Source organism: Desmodus rotundus, chromosome 10 (genome assembly GCF_022682495.2).
Source record: "Desmodus rotundus isolate HL8 chromosome 10, HLdesRot8A.1, whole genome shotgun sequence".
Classification (NCBI taxonomy): Eukaryota; Metazoa; Chordata; class Mammalia; order Chiroptera; family Phyllostomidae; genus Desmodus; species Desmodus rotundus.
In genome coordinates, this window is record NC_071396.1 from 101,280,654 (window position 1) to 101,300,829 (window position 20,176).

At 40.5% G+C, this 20,176-nt stretch overlaps 1 protein-coding gene across 3 annotated transcripts in view; it reads left to right on the plus strand.

The window, feature by feature from the left end:
* Positions 1–20,176, plus strand: part of WDR7 (WD repeat domain 7) — a 287,924-nt gene that overhangs the window by 115,800 nt on the left and 151,948 nt on the right. For all 3 annotated transcript variants that reach the window (XM_024580302.4, XM_024580299.4, XM_024580301.4), the window contains one exon: positions 3,302–3,418. In XM_024580302.4, coding sequence (XP_024436070.2) covers positions 3,302–3,418 — 117 coding nt within the window. The remainder of the gene's footprint in view (positions 1–3,301; positions 3,419–20,176) is intronic.

Below are 20,176 nucleotides of genomic sequence, written 5' to 3' on the forward strand. Positions count from 1 at the left end.
AATTGATGTTTTTGCTACGTTGACTCTTCTACAAACGAACCCATGAACACTACAGGATGGGGCAAAAGAAGGTTTACAGTTGTTCGAATGGAAAGGAACACAATAATTAACAAGTGGTAATATAAGAATAAACCTTGTGTTTTGCATACTCGCAACTGTAAACTCACTTTGTCCCTGTATATGTCTCCATTCATTTATTTAGATCTTCTTTGATTTCTTTCCTCTGTCTCGTGTAGGTTTCAGCATACAAGTCCTGTATATATATTTTTAGATTTATTTCTATGTATTTCAGTGTTTTGAACCATTAGTATTAGTATTTTTTTAATTTACGTGTTTACATGTTCATTGCCAGCATATAAAAATACGATTGACTTTTTTTTTTTTTAAATGCTTTTTCTTGTATTCTGCAGCCTTGCTGTCCATACTCATTTACTGGTTTCACCCCCACCCCCACGCACATCCTTTGGATTTCTTATGTAGACAGTATTTTGTCCTTGAATAAGGACTATATAGCTCATCCTTTCTAAACTGCATGGCTGCATGTGTTTCCTTTTCTCGCTTTATTCCACTGGCTAGAACTCCCAGTGCTGTGTTAAGTACGAGTGGCGGTGTGGACGTCTCTGCCGCATTCCCGACGCTAGCAGGAAAGCATCCAGTCTTCCACCACTGAGAGTCCCGGTAGCTAGGGATGTTTAGTAGACGCCCTTCTTTATTAAGTGGCGGAAGTTCCTCTTCATCTGTATTTTGGGGGGAGTTTTTTTAAGTCATGAATTGATGTTGAATTTTGTCAGATGATTGCTATAAACTATATGATTTTTTTCTTCTTTAGCTTGTGAATATTTTACATTATGTTGATTGATTTTTTAATATAAACAGACTTACATCCTTGGAATAAATCTCACTTGGTAATGATGTATAAATCCTTTTACATGTTGCTGAGTTCTATTTGCTTACATTTTGTTAGGGATTTTTGAGGCTATATTTACTAGATATATTGCTTTGTAGTTTTCTTTTCGTTTTGTATTTTCTTTTTTTCTGCCAAGAGATAAGGGATTTTCCACCACTTACTTTGTTTTGGAAGGCGTCAATGAAGAAACCAGTTTCAGCACAGCTGCTTGGTCTTTCAGCCTTGGCTGCTTTTATACACATTTGCTCCTTAAGTTCTGTCCCAAAATATTGAATGCCCTCAGTTGAATAGTTACCTGGGGTAGCCCAAGAACTCCATGGAGGGCTTACCAAGATTTATACTCAGCATCCTTACTATTCACGGTTGTGATTCTCTGTCATACCTCCTATCCTGGAACGCAGTTTCCGGAAGGTCTTGGTGGTAAAGGGAATTAGGGTTTGAAATCAAAAGACCTACGTGTCAGTACTGGCCCTGAATGTAGTAGCTGTGCTATGTGGATCAACTGCTTAACCTCTCTGATTAAATGAGACTGATTTAAATGAATTTGTAAACGTCTGACTACATGAACACCAGCTTTATTTTCATGGAGCATTTTAATTTTATAGGAAAGGAAAATACCGCTAATAAATTATTGTTACTGTCAACAGCTCCTTAATATCTTTTACCTGTTTCTGTAATCATTTAACAAATTTTCAAGGGTTAAACAAGAAATGAAATGAAGAGATTCCAGAGATTTATATTTTGATTTAATAATCCGAAATAATGATCTTTGCTTTTGTATTTAAGCAGTGAGTCTATTTAAGAATGTGGCATTTACCTTCTCATCTCCTCTTTTTGATTATTTTACTGATTGCCATTTCTAATGAACTTAATACTAATTTTCTAGTAATCCCCCTTCTTTATTTTAAAATTTTATCTTGAAAACCGAACAACAAAATGATCCGTGAAGGGATGGCTTTGTCATTTTGAGTTCGTCAGGGACCATTGATACAGCACTGTTCTTTTCTCTCCCTCCCTCCTTCCCTCTCTCCCTTCCTTCCTTCCTTCCTTCCTTCCTTGCTCCCTTCCTCCCTCCTTCCCTCCCTCCCTTCCTTCCATCCTTCCTTGCTCCTTTCCTTCCTTCCTTCCTTCCTGTCTGTCTGTCTGTCTCTCTCTCTCTCTCTTTTTCACTGCAGCAATTCTGAAAAATGTGGTGGTACTAACATGCTGTGTTCTCTTCCCCAAATTTAAATATTTAGACCTTGGAACTGCCTGCTGCTAGGTCTAGTTCTGGACCATTCCTGGTGTTTAATAACTAAGTTTCTTTTTCTCCTGGTGCCTTTCATAGGCCTGAGGCAGCAAGGTTGAATATCACATAGAAACATTTAAGTTAGTACACCTAGGAAGAAAAGAAATCCTCGAATGTTTATAGCATTGTTTTTAAAAATATTTTCATAGATATTGTAATATGCAGCTCTTGAAGTACTTGTTAAGAAGATTTGATTGTAAGGTTCAACTCTTACAGTAACTACCCATGGTGGTATTTTTATGTACTATGATGGAGCGATACCTGTTGATAACCCAAATGAAAAATACTGAGACACCCTACTATGCATTGCCTAATTAGAAATGGTATGGTAGATGGAAATTGATATCAAAATATACCATCAAGGGTGGGAAGATAGGTGAGCAAGGAAAAGACATTTGCACGAACTGTCAAGTTCTCAGGGGACTTTACAAAAGGGGCACATGCGGCACTGGATCTCGCTCACCTGTCCACGTTCAGTCAGGTTCGTTCAATGTGATAATGACCTGGCCTCATCCTAATTCCCTCGTAGACAGAGACGCCAGGTTCTTCGGGGGCAGAGCCTTTCAGGGCTCCTGCCGTGACCCAGAGCCCAAATCCCTCTTTGTTTTCTTTCTTCTTCACCCTCCAGGAATTCTTTCTCTTTTTGCCACAATTAGTTCTAAATCGGCTAACGTAACTATAGCAAGAAACTTGAAAGGAATCAAGTAAAAATGTATTTACTCCAGCGTTATTTTTCTGTTTGTCCCAGATCTTAGTGAAAAGAGTCGATGCAGTTGGTGGCCACACGCACATACATACACACAAATGGAGAGAGAGAGCTCGCGTGCTTGTTTGGGTTACCACTTTGTGTCTCTGCCTAATTTTGGTGAATATACACGGGGTGGGGCAGAGGAGGTTTACAGTTGTGAGTATGTGAAACAGTTCATTCTTGGATTGTTATTTATTAATTATCGTATTTTCCATACAAACAACTGTAAACTTACTTTTGCCTGCCTGCCTTTTTAAAATGTATTGTATTTGCCTCCAGTAAGTTAAAAAGTTTTGAGTTTTGATCCACCTTTCTTTTAGTGCTTAAAAACTGAGTCTGTGATTCCCGTTTGTTCTAGCTGGGGTCTCAGCGGAAGCCATGCAGACGGTCACCACGGCTCCGGACACCACCTCGGGGACGGAGGCCAAAGTCCAAGAGGAAGAGCATGACCTTGTCGACGAGGACATCACAGCTGGTAAGGAGACTTCTTTAACATAATCTGGATGAGCCTCTTGCGGTCCTGGAAAATGCTCTTCTGTCATTTAGAGTGGGGCCGAGCACGTTGATGGAGAGGACAGAGACTTGTATTGATGGAGTGTTTGGTTTCGTAAGATTCTTTAGTGTCCTTCTTGATCTTGAAGTGTGCAGGTCAGGTTTGCTCATTGTTGCCATAACAATGAACCTGCTGGCTGTGCATTTGATTTTCTGGGGACCTTCTAATTCAGAGGCTAGGATTATTTCTAAAGCCTTGGAACATGTAGAGGAATAAACCTATTATGTTATGAAAGGTTTTGCAATTATAGGGTAAACTGAAACTATTGAAGTTGTGATAGCAATATAGGTTACAGAAGGAAACGTATGGATACTCTTCTTACCCACACCATAGAAATAAATGCTGCTTTTAAAAGTTACTTGCATGCTTGGTATTGAGCATTCTTATCAGTATTATTTATCACATAATCAGGCATAAAGTAAAATTCAGAAAAGCCGTACAGCACACGTTGTCAGCCTGTCTTTTTATAGATTTAAACAGTTCCAGTTAATGGATCTGCAAATGCATTCAGCTCCATTTCTTTCAATGCACAGAGGATAAAAATCAACCTAGTATAGATATTTTTATTGGTATTAAGAATGGTAAACTTTTGTCTTTGGTGTGGGTGGTTAAAATGTAAAATCTGACAACATGGGTCTGTAATTCTTGAAAAGTAACAAATATTAACGTAATAGTAATCAAAATTTGAAATGAAGCATGTCCGGAAAATTTCAGTAAAATTTTCATCAAAACTTAATTAAAGAGAGAAAAAAACAAAAGGGAGGTTTATTGTTGGTTTGTTTTCTTGTTAAAGCTCCATGTGGCAGCTGCTTTACTGTTAGCCCTGAATGTTTTTAAAACGGTGTCCCTGCGAAGGGGTGGAGGGAGGCTCACCGCCGCCCTTGAAATTTGCAAAGCCCGTGTTAATTTAAAAGCCCCGCTTGTGTCATTGCTACAGGTGAGGCGTTGACTAAGTTGGGGAGCATCTGGTTTTCAGTAAAAATGAGTGATTGTGGTTCTTCCTGTTACTTTTCAGTTCATTTTTGTGTTATCAGTTCATTGATTTTTTAAAAAATCATCTACTTTAAATATAAATTATTTCAGAAACTTTCAACTTTTCTGAAAGTCCTTAGAACTTCACAATTATGGAATTTGTTTCAATAGCTACTGAAGGAAACTGTTTCATTTGCAAGTTTTTTAAACTCATTTTTATTCCATTTTCATTGCTTTTTGAAATGCTGGTATAGATGTTTTTGTTATATTTTAATTCTCTATAAACGTTAAAGGTCTTCTGTCTGTAAAAAGTCGTGGTTTGATTAATGGGAAAAAAGAAGTTGTCTTTGCGATAGTGGAATAACTCAATTTGCATTCTGGGATAAGAGGTAAATTTTGAGCACTCAAGCATTGATCAATCAGTACATTGAAATGTTGCGCTGCCAAAGTCCTACGGTTGCATTCACATGATTGTGAATATAGCACATGATTGTGTGTTTATTTCATTGTTAGAAATAATCAAGAGGCTTAAAAATGAAAATCTAGTTTTGGAGACTCAAATAATGCTACATAAACTGTATTTCAATCTGCATGAAGTTCAGTGAAACATATGTGACAAAAGTTCATTTCACGCCATGGGTATGGGAAGCGAGGATGTCCGTATCCAGAGAATTTAAGTAACTAAAGAAAGGCTTCCTTAACCACTGGCATGCTCCAGTCTGCAGATCCTTCAGGTCGCCTTCTGATTGTGTGGCTTGATTAAGATGTGGGATAGATTTTTATGAAGGTTTAGAAGAAAGCCGTATTTCTTTTTATTGACTGGAATCCTATATAAATTGCATTATGAAAAATAGGGTAGAAGCATTGAGAGAAACCTGTTCCAAGCATAGTAATCTTATTTTGGGATAACCAGCATTGTAGAGCACAAATACAAAAGGGAAAACTGGTCAGGTTAGCCATTTACTCGGAAAAATCTGATTTTTTTTTCAGTTATTTAAAAGGAATTGCTCTAGTAATATCTCCTCATAAAATAAATAGAAATTATATCATGACAGAGGTATTGCCAGTATTTTGAATGGATTCTTACTTAGAGATTGTAGTTAGGCTAATATGCATTGTATTAATTTTGTAGTAATCCGGAGCTCAATTTTTTAATTAACTCAATTAAACAACTGACCCAGACAGCAGTTAAGATACGAAGTATAAATTAGTGCCTCTGCTGTAGAAGGAATCGCCATCTTTGAAGTTTTTCGTCTGGTGGGAGCTGGGTGAGCTGTGAGTGCTGTGACTCTGAGCCCGGCAGTGTCTGTCAGTGCTCGCCTTACACAGATGAGGGGCCATGCAGAACACCATGTAAGTGTGGGCTCTGATCAATGGGGACTAATTAAATTTATTTGCAATGAAGAGTCTTCACTGGAAGAGAACAGCTGGAGAAACTGGGAAGGAAAAATTGAGTCTTGATTGAGACAATTTAAACCTTCTCCCTGTCATTTAAAAATATGCCGTAGCTCCTTTCTATATGTTTCTCTTTAACGCTCGTGTCTATTGATCGGCTGTACAAAGCAGTGCCACACTGCGCTTCGGTCAACACATGCGCTTGCTCTTACTTAGCATTTTATCTTAAGGTTCATCAGATTTCTTCCCTTAACCACATTTAAAATTATATATCAAAGCTCTATTAGCTATTTTTTGAGATTAATATTGTTTTTAATGTAGAAAAATATGAAAACATTTTATTTTTTAATATTTTATAGGGTGCATCTTAAGGTACTTTCTTTTCCAATGAAATTGCTTCAGGTTTTGCAATACTCTGTATGTAAAATTGGTATTAACAGCAATAATAGTATTTTCTTTCAAGTTAAGTGACTGGCATTGAGATTGTTTCTAGATTATTTATAATTCAGAGGCACAAGTATCTTACTCTAAACATTTGGGTTTCTTCTACCTGTATACTTTTATTTTTAGTATTGTAATTTAAATGTTTATGTAGGTACATCATCAATATTTGTAAATAATATGTGCTTATTTTCATTACAGTATTAATAGGTCAAAATTATAATAAGAACTTGCTAAAACCTGACATACATAGAAAAAATTTAGATAAATCATAATCTATCTTTTAAGGTGGGCCCGTTAGGCGACTTTGTTAATTATCTTTATGTCGTTTTCGTCATGGTAAAGGGAGGCATTCTGTGTGAGGGTGAAGCTGCTGCCTTTTAAAGCAACCTCCCCTGACTGCAGCTTAAAATTTGGGAAGGGTTTCATTCACAGACCTGCCTGGATCCATTTAAGAAGTCACTGTATTTTTCTGAGGGTCGTACTGCAGTGTCCTGCCTCTTGCTCAATACTGCAAGGAGGCAGACTGACCACATACGAGGGACAAAGGGTCAGGGGTCACTAACAGTGGCAGAAGGAGACAAGTGGACAGCAGGTGAGCAGCCCCGCTGACAGGTTGGACTGCTTACCACAGACGAAGCCCAGATGTATAAATCCAGATGGATCTGTTGTGTTTTTTGTAAAACTTAAATTTAATGTGTTTAAAAGAAAGATGGAAGTGCTATGGATAAAAGAAAAAATAAAGGTAAGAGAAATGGAAAGTAACCTCTTCTGACAACTTACCATGTAGTATCCAAGCACTTTACAATTAACCCTTACAACACTTCTTAAAGTGGACACCAGGATTTGTCCAGCCGCACAGATGGGGAAGCAAGCTCAGAAGGGTCACTTTCGTGAGGCCACATACCTAACAAGCCACAGATCTGGGACTTCAAATGGATTCCAAAGCTTCCGTGTGGTCTTAAGCACCACCCACCCTGCCTCACCTTCCCAAACTCATTGAACTTTGGCAGATTTTCATTTTCTTTAAAATGTGAGGTGGTGTCGGAGTCTACCTTTATTGCTTATAACTTCAGGATAAGCCAGGTATCTGCTGGATATCCTGTTTTATTATTTAAAATGCAAACTTGTTATTCAAATGTAGGCCACAAGATTATCTCCTTAGGAAAAAAAGAATCACATATTTGTTCTTTAAATATTCCGCCATTATTTTGGACTACTGTGATATAAGTACTATTTATTACTAAACAGTTATTTTATTTCATGTATATACAATGAAATATTTATTGTTCTGTCAAGCTTTTTGAAGTCATCAGTATAAAACAGACACCTTAACATATATTCATAAACTAAAGTCAATATCTTTAGTATATTAAGATAGAACTGACAAGGATATCTAGTCTGAGACAAACTATTGATTTGTGCATTTTACCATTTACTAAAAGTCCTATTCATAAAATGTTTATACATTCGTTTTGGCCGAAAGACAGAAAATTCATTCTGTTTAAGTATACCTAAGTTCCAAAGGGCAAAATTTATGGCATTGTGTATCCAGAAATCAGGAGTACTTTCTGCGCATAGAGCCAGAGGCCTTCCTAATTAGTAAGCTAGAGGAAGACTTCTACATCGCACCCTGGCCCTTTCGCATTCTGTAATTCATAGCTAACCGTCTAAAGTTAGTGCTACCTCTGTGTGAATTGTACGTTATTTGTTCTGAATTGTGATTACTTCCCTTGCTTCTGAGTCCAGAATATTAGCTACTATAAAATATAAATTTACTATATTAAGGTTTTTAGAGAATTACTAATTACTAATGCTGCGATTTATTTACACACGTGGCTTTCATGAACACAGATATTAAGAAAAATAAAAGTGTGGATTTTATAGTTTTCTGGGTGAAATATGTCACTCCAAATAATTTACTTTTCTATACTTTTTTTAATCTACAGGAAGAAAATGTAAATTAAAATATTTTTTTGTTAAATGTTTAATACTTGGCTCTACTTGTATGTTGACAGCTTTTAAAAAAAAAAAAAGATTTTATTTTATTTTTAGACAGAGGGGAAGGGAGGGAGAAACAGGGATAGAAACATCAGTGTGTGGCTGCCTCTTGCACACCCCCTACTGGGGACCTGCCCACAACCCAGGCATGTGCCCTGACTGGGAATGGAACCGGCAACCCTTTGGTTCACAGGCCAGCATTCAATCCACTGGGCCACACCAGCCAGGGCTGTTGACAGGATATGAGGGTATTTCTACATATGGTATTTGAGTGCTTCTGACAGGAATATTAAGGTACAGACAAATTATGTCTTTTAGTGACTCACCTTTTTCCTCATATTTTCCCTCTGGGTGGCTGACTTTCCCTTTCTGGTGTGGACGCCCACTTACATGTTAATGACTCTCAAATCTGTGTCTATAACCCAGGCTTTCTCCTGTGCATCAGGTTAAGGTGCCCTCCTGCCTCGGTGTCCCATAGGTACCTGAACACCAAGGCCAGAACGAGCGCCCATTTCTTCCTAAAACCCACCTCCTTTTGTGTTTACATCTCATTTAAAGAAAGGCACCACTGAGGGGAGGGTCCCGTCAGCCATCCAGCATCCCACACCAGACACCAAGGGATAACCCTGGCTTTCCCTCCCGATGATTTTTCTGCTCTCCATTTTCACAGAGAATATCTAGGTCCAGACTTTCATTTTTTTCTACCGTGGATCGTTGTTCTCCTGCAGCCACCTCCTCGTCTGCATTCCCCTGCCCTCCTTCGCTCATGGCTTCCATTACTGTGAGAGTTGCAGAAGCTGGTCCATCACCCTTCTTCCTCATTAACTGCTGCTTAGTGGCTTCCCATTGACTATGGCGCAAAATCCAAACACCTTAGCCAGACATCTAGGGCCCTTCAAAGACTGATCCCTATCTCTAGCATCACCAACTCAGCAATTAGAACTTTCCCGCAGAGTCCCTTGATGTCTCATGACTCATACATGTCATGTGCCCCTCCAGCTAGCTGGTATACTCCCACTTCTCTTACCCATGTGGCCAAGTTCTCAGGGGTCCCTTCCTAGCAGCTTGGGTGTCGCCATCTTCCCGAATCCCTCCGGACCCCTCTTCCGTCAGCTGTCCCAGTTGCTTGTGTGCACCCCTGCCGTTGCCCTCTGCGGTGCTGTTAAGTGACCATTTCTCTTGCCCTCTCTGAGTCACGTGTGGGCGTGTGACTTCCACCTCTTTGTACTTCTAGCTCTAAAATAGTACCCAGTACATAGCATCTTCTCAATTAATGCTCATTGAAGAAATGATTGACTTAGTGAACCTGTAACACAACTCATCTTTCAAATACTACTCCTTATATAATATATACTATATATACACATATTTCTCACCATATATTTCTATTCCTATATAACATGTGTATGTGTGTATATACACGTGTATATGTACATATATATGAGTGTATGTGTGTATATATACACACACAAACACATCTCCTTGACATTCCCCCTTCTTCTTAGTATTTAATGGCTCAAAAAGCATTTGTACCAGCTTAGTGAGGGAGTATAGACTCATTTCCAGATACAGTGCCTCTCGATGCTGTGAAAGTGACACTCGGAACAGATGTATGTGCGCGGTTAGGCCCAGTGGATTTGTAACTGTTGATCCCATTTAAAAGTTTGTCTTTTTTCTTGGAAAATAATGTGCCTTCAAAATTAGGGCAAGGTGTGATCCCTAGGATTTAAATGAGAAAAGACGTGGAAAAATACCTGGGACTAATGTGTTTTGTAACTTAAATGTTGATCGGAGGGGGTGTCTCATGTGGGATGCGCAAGCAGAGGGACCGACCCTCAGGACTCTTGCAGTCACTCCCCTGTGGTGGTCCGCGTTGACCCAGGTGGTGCAGGTGTGCTGATGGGTGATGGTTGCCGTCTGTCTAAGTCTGTGAATCCCTATTTTGGTGGCTTTCTTTTTATCCTCGCTTTTCTTCCTTCTTTTTGCATCTCTCCCATCACCCTGGGGGTCGTGCTGCCTCATTTCTTTGCCAGCCCTGTCAATGAAAACCCAAAATCTTGTGGTTTTCCTGGAGCTAGAGATACCAGGATCAGCTGTGCTCCAGGAGATCCCTCTGGGACTTGGTGGCCCGTGTCGGAGGTGGAAAGAGTGGAAGCAGGAAGATGCTCAAAGGAAGGAGAGAAATGCAGTTTTTCCAGGAGGCTTGACATTTAAACTCCACTGAAGGATGAGAGTGCAGAACTGCGTGTGTGATGGTATACACAGTGTTTTTGTGGCATTCCTCCGGGTGTCTGCAGTCAGTTATTCGGCACTAAGAAAACTTGCTTTTTGTCGTCTATCGAAAATTGGAAGTTACACATTACACCCATGTAATGTGCTCGGGCTTATGTTTAAAGGTTTGGCCTTTAAGGAGAAAGCACAAAGGGAAAAGAGGCAAGAGTAAGGATAAAGAATGTCTAATAAATACCATTCGAAAGCTCAGTTCCTCTTTTAAAATTTTTATACTTTTACAAATGGGAAATCTACTTAATATCAATGTATTTTGACCAGGAAAGTGTTTGTGTACTTAAATGAATTAAATATAGTGACGTATCAGAGGTACCATAACATAAATTAATCAACTGTTACCTTGGCACCTAGTCGTTCATAAAGAGATTTTCTAATAATTGCACTTTTATTTTTTAATGTGGGTGTACACAGTCTGTTTGCATACAGCACTTCTGCAAGAGGTTGGCCAAAGACACAGTCATTTACATTAGCAAACTCATTTAAAAGAATACATTTAAAACTCAGGGATGCAAAATCATAACTAGCACAATAGCTCACTGGCATTCCTTGAGTGCCTACTGGGTGTCAGTCTGCGCCCCAGGCTCTCTTTGACCCTCACAGCAACTCACTGTCTAAAGCCTCATTCTCACTTCCATTTGACAGGACAGGAGAAGCGGCCCAGAGTGGCTAAGCCGCTTTGCACAAACGGGCCACAGGCAGGGGGACATGGCAGAGTCCCTGTGTGAATCCAGGTCATTTAGATCTGTGTGCTTAAATGGAAGTCATTTATTCAAAGCCTTGTGATTTTATAAACCTCATAAGAAAACAAAGAAATGAATATATTCATTTGACATGTCATTTCCTCTTTGTATGATACAGGATCTTCTATTTTAATTTTTCATATAGTTGAATTTTTTATGTAGTACAAGGAAATATTTAAAATATGAAGAAAATACTTCCTGTTTAAAAATAAACACAGGCAGTTAGTACAGGAAGATACTTGTGTGTCTTTTCAAGTTAAAGTTAGAATGGTTTTATGTTCACATAAAATTACATCAGTGCACCTGCCCATAGACAGGGTTGGATCACAAAGGCCTACTAAGGTTGGGTCTTCAGGTTTTTATCAAATATATATGCATATCAAATATATATACACATGTATATTTGATAAATTTAGACTACGTAGGAAAAAGCAGAAATACTTAGATAAGAATGTAGACGCTGTTGGGGGTGGGGGGGGAGCCTTTCTTGTGAGTGGATAACCTTCAGGATGAACTTAAAGTCCGGCCTTTTGTGAGCTGTGTGATAATAGCTCGTGGGGAAAAATGCATTGCATTAGATCGTGGCATACTATTGTATATCTGTATATTACATGGATCCCTCTTATAATTGATAACAAAGCTGTATGACCAAAAGTTGTAATTCAAAAAAGTAATGACAACAATGTCTCATAATTCACAGACTTTATGTCATGCCCGTGAATGATTACTTTGACTGTGCAAACCGCGTTACAGGGGAAAAACAGGTTTTAAAATGGATGTGGGGTTTTGAAGAGTTCTTCCTGAGATTTTATAGTTATTTTTAACACACAAAGTTAAGCTAATTGGCTAGCATGCTTGAATAATTTCCCCATGATTTAATGGATTGAAATTAATTGTCAAACATAAAGGCTTATTTTTACTCTTAATTTGAAATTTGTAATCACAAACGAAAGTTAACGTTTACCTGAGGTGAAGATAGCCATGGACCTGTACGTATCTTCTCCTCATGTGGCATTTCAGGAAGAGGAGTTCTCCCTCACAAATAAGGTAAAAATCAAGTGGAATACTTACCCATCTCTTTTTTTTTTTTCCTTTTTTTTTGGTAACTATATATTCTCAATGAAGACAGGTGACTTAAATGATACAAACCTAGTTTAAAAGGATTCAGGGAAATGGAATCAGCTACCCTGTCTTTTCTATCCTTTTTCCTATATTGTTTTCAATGCCTTTGGTACCACCTAAACGAAGTGGAAGGAGTATATCATCTAATTCAATAAAAACCCCACTGAGGCGCCTTGTATTTTCCTATCGATGCGTTCCAGGAGGACTGAACCTGCGGGCACTGAGTTGAGAAGGTGAGGTCAGATTTTAGGAAGATGTGATGTTTCCCCACGTAGCTGTGTGCACACACACGCATGACACATGTGCACCTATGAGAGACTTTAGGTGGGAGAATCCCGAGAACTGGGGGTTGCTTAAGAGTAGGAATTACGAGTGAGGTAAGCCTGCATTTGGGGCGGAGTGGGGCAGACGTGGGAGAAGCTTTGGGTAAGACTCTGAGTTTAGAGACTTTGAAATGGAGATTCTGGAGGGTGAGGAGAACAGCCAGGCTGGAGCCCAGGGCCTGGGAGCGCAGGCCAGGAGCGAGGGTCTCTCACCGGGTCTCTCACCAGGTCGGCGTGCTCCTGGGGAGCGAAGCAGATTTTACATCCTGTGCTCCATGCCGCACCCCAGCAGGGCTTATTATTAACGGATAGGGAAAGGATTTCAAATGCCGACGGAGTGTATGGCTTCATGCCCAATGTGCTTAATTCTACTTTCATGGTCTTTTTTTTTTTTTTTCATCAGCAGGTATTTTTGAGCACCTGCTAGGTATAGCAGGCCTAGCTACCAGGCTCTGAGTATGGGCGGAGTTTGTGCTCCAAAGGGCAAGACTGATCACTGTGGTGTTTATTATTTGGGGGAAATTCTTCCCTGAAGAACTGTTGTTTGTGAAGTCTTAACAATACACTCATGTTTCTGTGATGAAAAACTTGTATTTCATATGAATGTGTAAAGCAAATCTATAGATTTCATAGAAATGAGAAAATAAAATGAAAAATGAAACAGATTCAAATCAACGAGATGAAAATCTGGTCTGCAGTAGTGAACATATAATTAGCATATTTGCAGTAGTGAACATATAATTAGCATATTTTAAAATGCATACGGCTGCCGCACATACTCTGGTGTCTCACTGCGTCCAGACCTCAGCTTCCCTGCTTATTCGCTGTGTGGCCTTTGCACGTAGCTGGACCGTGCCAACCCTCGATTTTCTCACCTGCAGGAGGAGGAGAGTAGGATTGTCCAGGGGAGCAAGTGCGTGATGCGTCCTTCTTAGCAGACGGTCTGGCATGTAATACGCGCTCCAGTAATGTAACGGCCCTCTCTGCTCTTCCTCATTACCATCCTCACCCTGAAGTGGTTTACTTTAATAAATAGAGTAAATGGTGTGGAGCTGACTTATTAATCAGTTCTTCTAGATGACCGATGTTTATTCTGGGTAGTTTGATCATCACTTCCAGGATCATAAATTGACTAGGCATGTTTATATTTTATAGATAGAGAAATAAGCTACATCTAAAGTTGTTTGCAAATTTTCAGAAATTTCTAAAAGCTGGCTCATGAAATATAGTTATTGTATTTTCTTAAATACTTTTATATTGGTTTCTTTTTACCACATTGTCTGAGTTGAATCTGACCAAGAAGAGTGAATCATTTGATGAAATAGAAAGAAATAAAGACAGCCTTAAAAGGAGATATTTATTTATAGTTAAGGTAGCGGAGGGAGAATGAGTTTGCACACAGAGACCTGTTTGGCCAGTGGTGATCAGTGAGGAATGGGAGGGAGAGAAAGATGCAGATAAGATTTCTGAAGATTCTGATAGGACCATTTAGTTGAGTCACTGCTAGACCCAGGAAAGCATATTTAAAAGAGGATAAAACCTAAAGGGTAAAAGAAAATCTTCAGCACACTGTCATTAATAGCCTTGCCAAGAAAGAGAAGCGAGAAGCATTTAATGAAGCTCTCACACTTGCACAGGATGCTTGCTTATTAGCTCAGTTTTTAAAAGCGTATGTTCAAAAGTAAAATAAGGAATACCACACCAAAATACCAATGAAATGTGAGAGTAGAATAAAGACATTTTCAGAAATGCAACATCACAAAAAAGAAAGTAATAATGTACCTCATGCTCTCTTATCAGAGCTAGCGGAGGCAGCGCTCCATTGAAATCGGGGAGTAACAGGAAAGAGGAAATCTGGGGTGCAGTGGTCCAGGCGACCTAGTTTCTGAAGTCTGGCTCCCTGTTTTAGGCTTGCAGACCGTATCCCACTGGTTCCTGAGCCGTCACCTCCTAGGAATGCAACCTCGGGAGCCTAGCCACCCCGAGGGTTGCATGGAGAAGAGAATTCTGGGAGAAAAGCCTTTGTATTTCAAGGTCTGGCAGCACCTCCTCACAGGAAGAGTCTTACCATGATCGGATTAATTTTATTGAGGTTTCTTCAAATGCATTGAACTATGTTCCAGATATTTGGCAAGTTCTAACTGTTTTACTTCCCAGGCGGGCTTGATTTCTGCTCCCTAGCCCTTTCCCCATTTTCCAGATTTACACAACAGGGTGAGGATTTGGAGGCTAATTGTTGAAACCTATAGAAAACCAGGTAAACAACAACAAAAGGCAGTTACAAGCTGCGGGGAGGGAAAAAAAGTAACACTGAGAAAGTTGTCAGGATTGACAAACCATGTGGTTGGGCTGTGAATGGCACGCACGCCATCCTGAAAATGTAGACACGGGTGATGACAGTTTTAATAATGGAGGAGGAAGACAGAACACAGTGTGTGTGTGAATACGTGTGTGTGTATGAATGTGTGTGTGTGAGAGAGAGAGACATGGGCAAGCAAGTCATGTGTATGAAAGAGAACCCAATTTACATAGTGAGGAATTGTAAGTCTACAGAAAAAATAAGCCTAAAACCAAAAAATTGGAAAGTAGCAACAAAAGATTTTCTAGAAGAGCCCAAAGTGGTTTTTGCAACGTGAGCAATGGGGATATGGTTAGGCACTGTTGCTTTTCTATACTAACTTATAGAGCTGTTTGAGTCTTTAAAGAGTGTATCGTTCTATAAATAAAGCTAAATATAAATATAAAATTTGAAAGTAGAACAAATGAGCACATAACTAAAGGTGATAGTGAAAGGCGACGTAAAATAATGTCACCAAGTCCAAGCCAGAATGAAGTAGAAATAAGCAGAGTGTGTTCCTGCCCACCCTCTCCCCACGCTTTCATCCTGGCCCTGTCCCAGAGAAGGGGAGGACAGGAGAGCGCTCCACTAGGCCGTGGGATAGCAGAGGCTAGGAAGAGGGGGAGAAGGGGAGGACAGGAGAGCGCTCCACTAGGCTGTGGGATAGCAGAGGCTAGGAAGAGGGGGAGGGTCATTAAAAACGCTTAGTGACTCTGGTAGAAGAGTGAAGGGCACGTATGCATTTTAAGTAGTTTTTTCATGATCTAGTGGACAGCGTCGAAGGGTTCTAAAAACTTGTTTCAGTGATAGCAGAATCACTCTTGGTTAATTTTGAAAAAGAAAATGAAAATCTGCAGACGGACAAAAGCCTTTAATTTTAAAAATGGGGATAAATTGGATCTAGGACCCTCTGAAGTGGTCAGTGTGCTTTCAGATACACCGAAAACCTGCAGTAGATTTTAAAGTACGATTTGGGAGCAGGGGAAGAAAAAGTGAGAATCGGTACTGGTGCCCTGTGCCTCCCCACAGGCCTGGATTTCAGCCCAGGGTTTCAGTTGTGTTGATTTTGTTACCATCCATCACCTGAAATAATTTTGATGTTTTGGTGCAAGATGTGCACGATTTATCATAGAGTGACATTTATACTCTTCTGTGGTTTTTGCTGTGTACAGTACGCCATGGAAGGGATCACTCTCCTGCTCATGGAAAGCTATTTCTCATGATGAACTTGGATTTTTTTAGAGTTTGGTTTGACATCACTTTATTGCCATTACCTGCACAAGTATCATTGCTAATGCCTTCCTCACTATTTTCTCATGGTGAATTTACCGACTGACTTCGAGGTTAGGGGAGAAAACTTCTGAAAAACAGGTAACTGTCTATAAAGAAAATTCCAGCCGTGCAGCCCAAGATTCAGCAGGAGCACAAATGAACCTGTCAGTGGTAGAAATCACTGCTGCTGTGCCACCCCCAAGTCACCTTGTACCTTTGGTACTTGTGACGCTAAAGTGTGTGACTCAGTTACTTTTTTTCATGTGGAAGTGTTTGCCTATTCCAGTAAATAAATGGTCTTTAGAGGGCCTGGCTTGATGTCACAGCACACTTTTCACTGTTCAATGTACAGAAAGTGGTATTCACTGTGCTTGGTAGCACAGTGGTATATCTCTCCAATGTCTGCCCCTGCAGAAGCATGGTCTTCAGTGTAGCCAAACAGGCCTGGGACGTCCCTGCAAGGTCTGTGACTCACTAGTTAAGCATCATTGAACTTGAGGGAATTAGCCAGAAAAAAAGCGGGGGAGGGAAAGGCTTTCCAAGCCAGAGTGAAGGCCTGGGAGGGAGAGAGCAGGAAGCTATGTAGCATTTGGGGGGAGTATAAGTGGCTCACTGTGAATTTGTATACAGCAGGGTGGGGAGAGGACTGATAAAAGATGATGCTGAAGAGGAGGCCAGGTGATGAAAGGCTTTGCGTGTCAGGCTCAGCTGCTTTATCCGTATTCAGGGGACAGTCAGAAACCATTGGAGGATTTTACGCCAGGTAAGGGGTAATTGGATTTGCCATCAGTCAGAACACACGGGCAGAATGTGCTGAATGTATTGGGCTCAGCGCAAGTGGGGGTTCTCAGTTAACGAGGGCAGGGAGAGCAGTCGGGAGGAGGAGGAGGACGGTGCGAATACAGCTCAAGAGATGGCTACCCACGATAACTGGGAGCTGAGTGATACTCTGCGTTTTCCTGGAGTGGTCTTCACTTAGTTATATTTAAAACATTCTAATTATCTGAAGTTCTCCAGGGTTACAATTAAAATCAGATAACTGTTACCTAATATTTCATAAAACCTTCCAATATGAATGCTTACACTTACAAATATCAAAGTAAAATGATTGATGTTGTTTTAAGTGTGTTATTATGAATGAAGCATAGAGAATATTAGTGTCATTTGTGTGCCATATAACATCCCCCCATTGTTGCTATAGTATCATAAAGTTAGAAAGACCGAATTCATAGTCTAGTAGCTACACTCTAGACCAGTCTTTTATCCAGTGCAAGGAATTGCTCAGACTACAAAACTTCACATAAAGATCATCCAACCTCTGCTTGCACACTGCATTACTTTTCTATTGCTACATAATAAATTTCCACAAATGTTGCAGTTTGAAATAATGGCACAGTTTCTGAGGGTCAGGAGTCCTGCAGGGCTTATCTGTGTCCTCTGCTCTGGGTCTCCCAGGCTGCACCCAAAGCGTTGGCCAGGGCTGGGTGTCACTGAGGCTTGGGGCCCTCTTCTAGTCTCACACATTATGCGGCCAAATGCAGCTCCTTGCAGGTGTATGACTGAGCTCCTCAGCTTCTGGAGGCTGTCACAGTCCCCTGCCACGTGGCCCTCCCCATGGGCATTTCCCACCCTTCGCAGCTGCTGCTTCAAAGTCAGCAGGGCAGTCCTTCTCCGCACGATTACTGTAACCTCGTCACGAGAGTGCCGTGCAATGTAGCCACCCATGGGAGCGGCTTGCCCTCACTTCACTGAGTGCTGTGGTGAGAACCAAGTCCCAGCTCTCTGCGCACACTCAAGGGAAGAGGATGATACAGGGCATGACTCACTGGGGGTCACCTTTAGGGTTCTCCCACCGCACACACCTGTGCAGCATGGGGCTCACTGTTTGCACTATCATCCTTCCAATTTTTTGGAAGGTGTGTGTGCATGTGTGTGTGTGCATTTGAGAAAGAGAGAGAATTTCTCTCATGTCCTCTCTTGGTCCTTAACTTCTCAAACAATATAATTTCTAGCCCCTTCCTTCTTCAGTTGTCTGTACTTACTCCAGTCTCTCAGTAATGTCTTTGGAACTTGCACCCAGAGCTGACCGGGCTGCCACTGGCAGACCAGCACAAGTATTATGGGACTATTGCTTTCCTTTATCTGGACTCCATAATTCTAAAGTTAGGTTGGTTTTTTTTGGAAGCTTCCCACACTTTTTACTGCTACTAAATAGAAATCACCTAAACTATATTTTTACAAGACGTTCTGTTAATTCAAATCTTTCCAATTTAGAAACAGGGGTTGATGTTCATCCTCTTTGATTTTTGTCTTGTTCGCTTCACCCATCATTCAGACTAGGGGATTTTATCTGCTGTCCAGGCCCCCCATGAAGGGGATGAACCAGCCTTCTAGGTGTCGTGTGCGAACCAGCTCACTGTGGACTAGGCGCCCACGAGACTGCTGCAGCACACGGCGAGGGAGCCATTTCCCCTGGGCACCAGCACCTCCGTGACCGTGCAGGTTCAGTTTTTCAACTAAGTGCCAGCCAGCCCTTTTACCATGTCGCCCCGCTCAGCTGTCCCTCTCCTGTTCACGAAAACGCTCCCAGAGATTTCTTCAGATGCCTTGCTGAAGTCAGAATACACTGTGTGTGTGGACAGTCGAGGTAAAGGCAATGAGTTTAAATCTGTGGTATTGAGTCGATCCTACAAGCACTGAAAGAGATTTTTAAATCATTCTTGAAATGCATTGAGGTGCAGTGATATTGGAAATGTGTAATTTTTTAATTAGCAGGGATTATCTTCAGGTTTTCAGGGGTCGCCTCACACGTTGCTGACTGGACGATTGTCCTGTGATAGAGCAGGTGACCATTAGCCCACGGGCATCAAAAAGTTGTATACACATCTCAACAACGTGTACATGTTTCTATTTCTGACTTTGCATGTGCTGCAGTTTTCATGGCAAACATGTGCTGACGGAGTATTTATAAGAATGAGCCAATGCTTGATTTGCTTGGTTGAAAACTTAGGTCTTGTGTTACGATGCTTTAGCAAAGGCACAGTAGAGCAGGTATGTGTAAGATTATTTAGGCTCTATGTCATTTTAAAATTCCACTTTAAGAAACCTTAGTCTGGGATAGAAAAATAAGAATGTGAGCCCCTCGGCTGTTAATATTTTGATTCTTTTTGATCCTTAGCTACTTGCAGTTGACCACAGGATTCATGAAATCTGTAAAGGACATATTTATAAATATACTGCTTATTTATAAGTATACTGTATACATTTTGAGAATAACTTCTTTAAACATGAGGCGTATTTTTAAACCTCCATGAGTTTAATTTCAAAGAAAAGAAGAAAATGTGAAGACTAATAGAAAGATTGGTGTAGTCATATACAAAGTAGTCCAATAGCCAGCCTACTTATAACATTTTACTAACGGGCTAAAGCTAAATTTAACAGATTTTTTCTTACTCTCTTCCAACTGTAGTTGGTTCTTTTTGAAGCAAAAGCAACAGGTGCAATAACAGTACTTTCTTCTCATCTCTGTCCAGGATTCACCTAAATTTTGGTGAAGGGTGAAAATGTAGAACAAATGGAACCATCTGCCACTCGTAACCCACTAGCCCCTGAGCCACTGCTGGGGACAATGCTGGGGCCACGCGCAGCAGCCCAGACGCGCTCCTGCTGGGCCTCATTACACAGGGTTAGGGCACATCCTGGGAGCACACGTTTCGGGATGCAATTCCCTCCCCAGACAGTTGTACAAAGATCAAAGAAGCTTTTAATTTGCGTTTAATTACTCCTT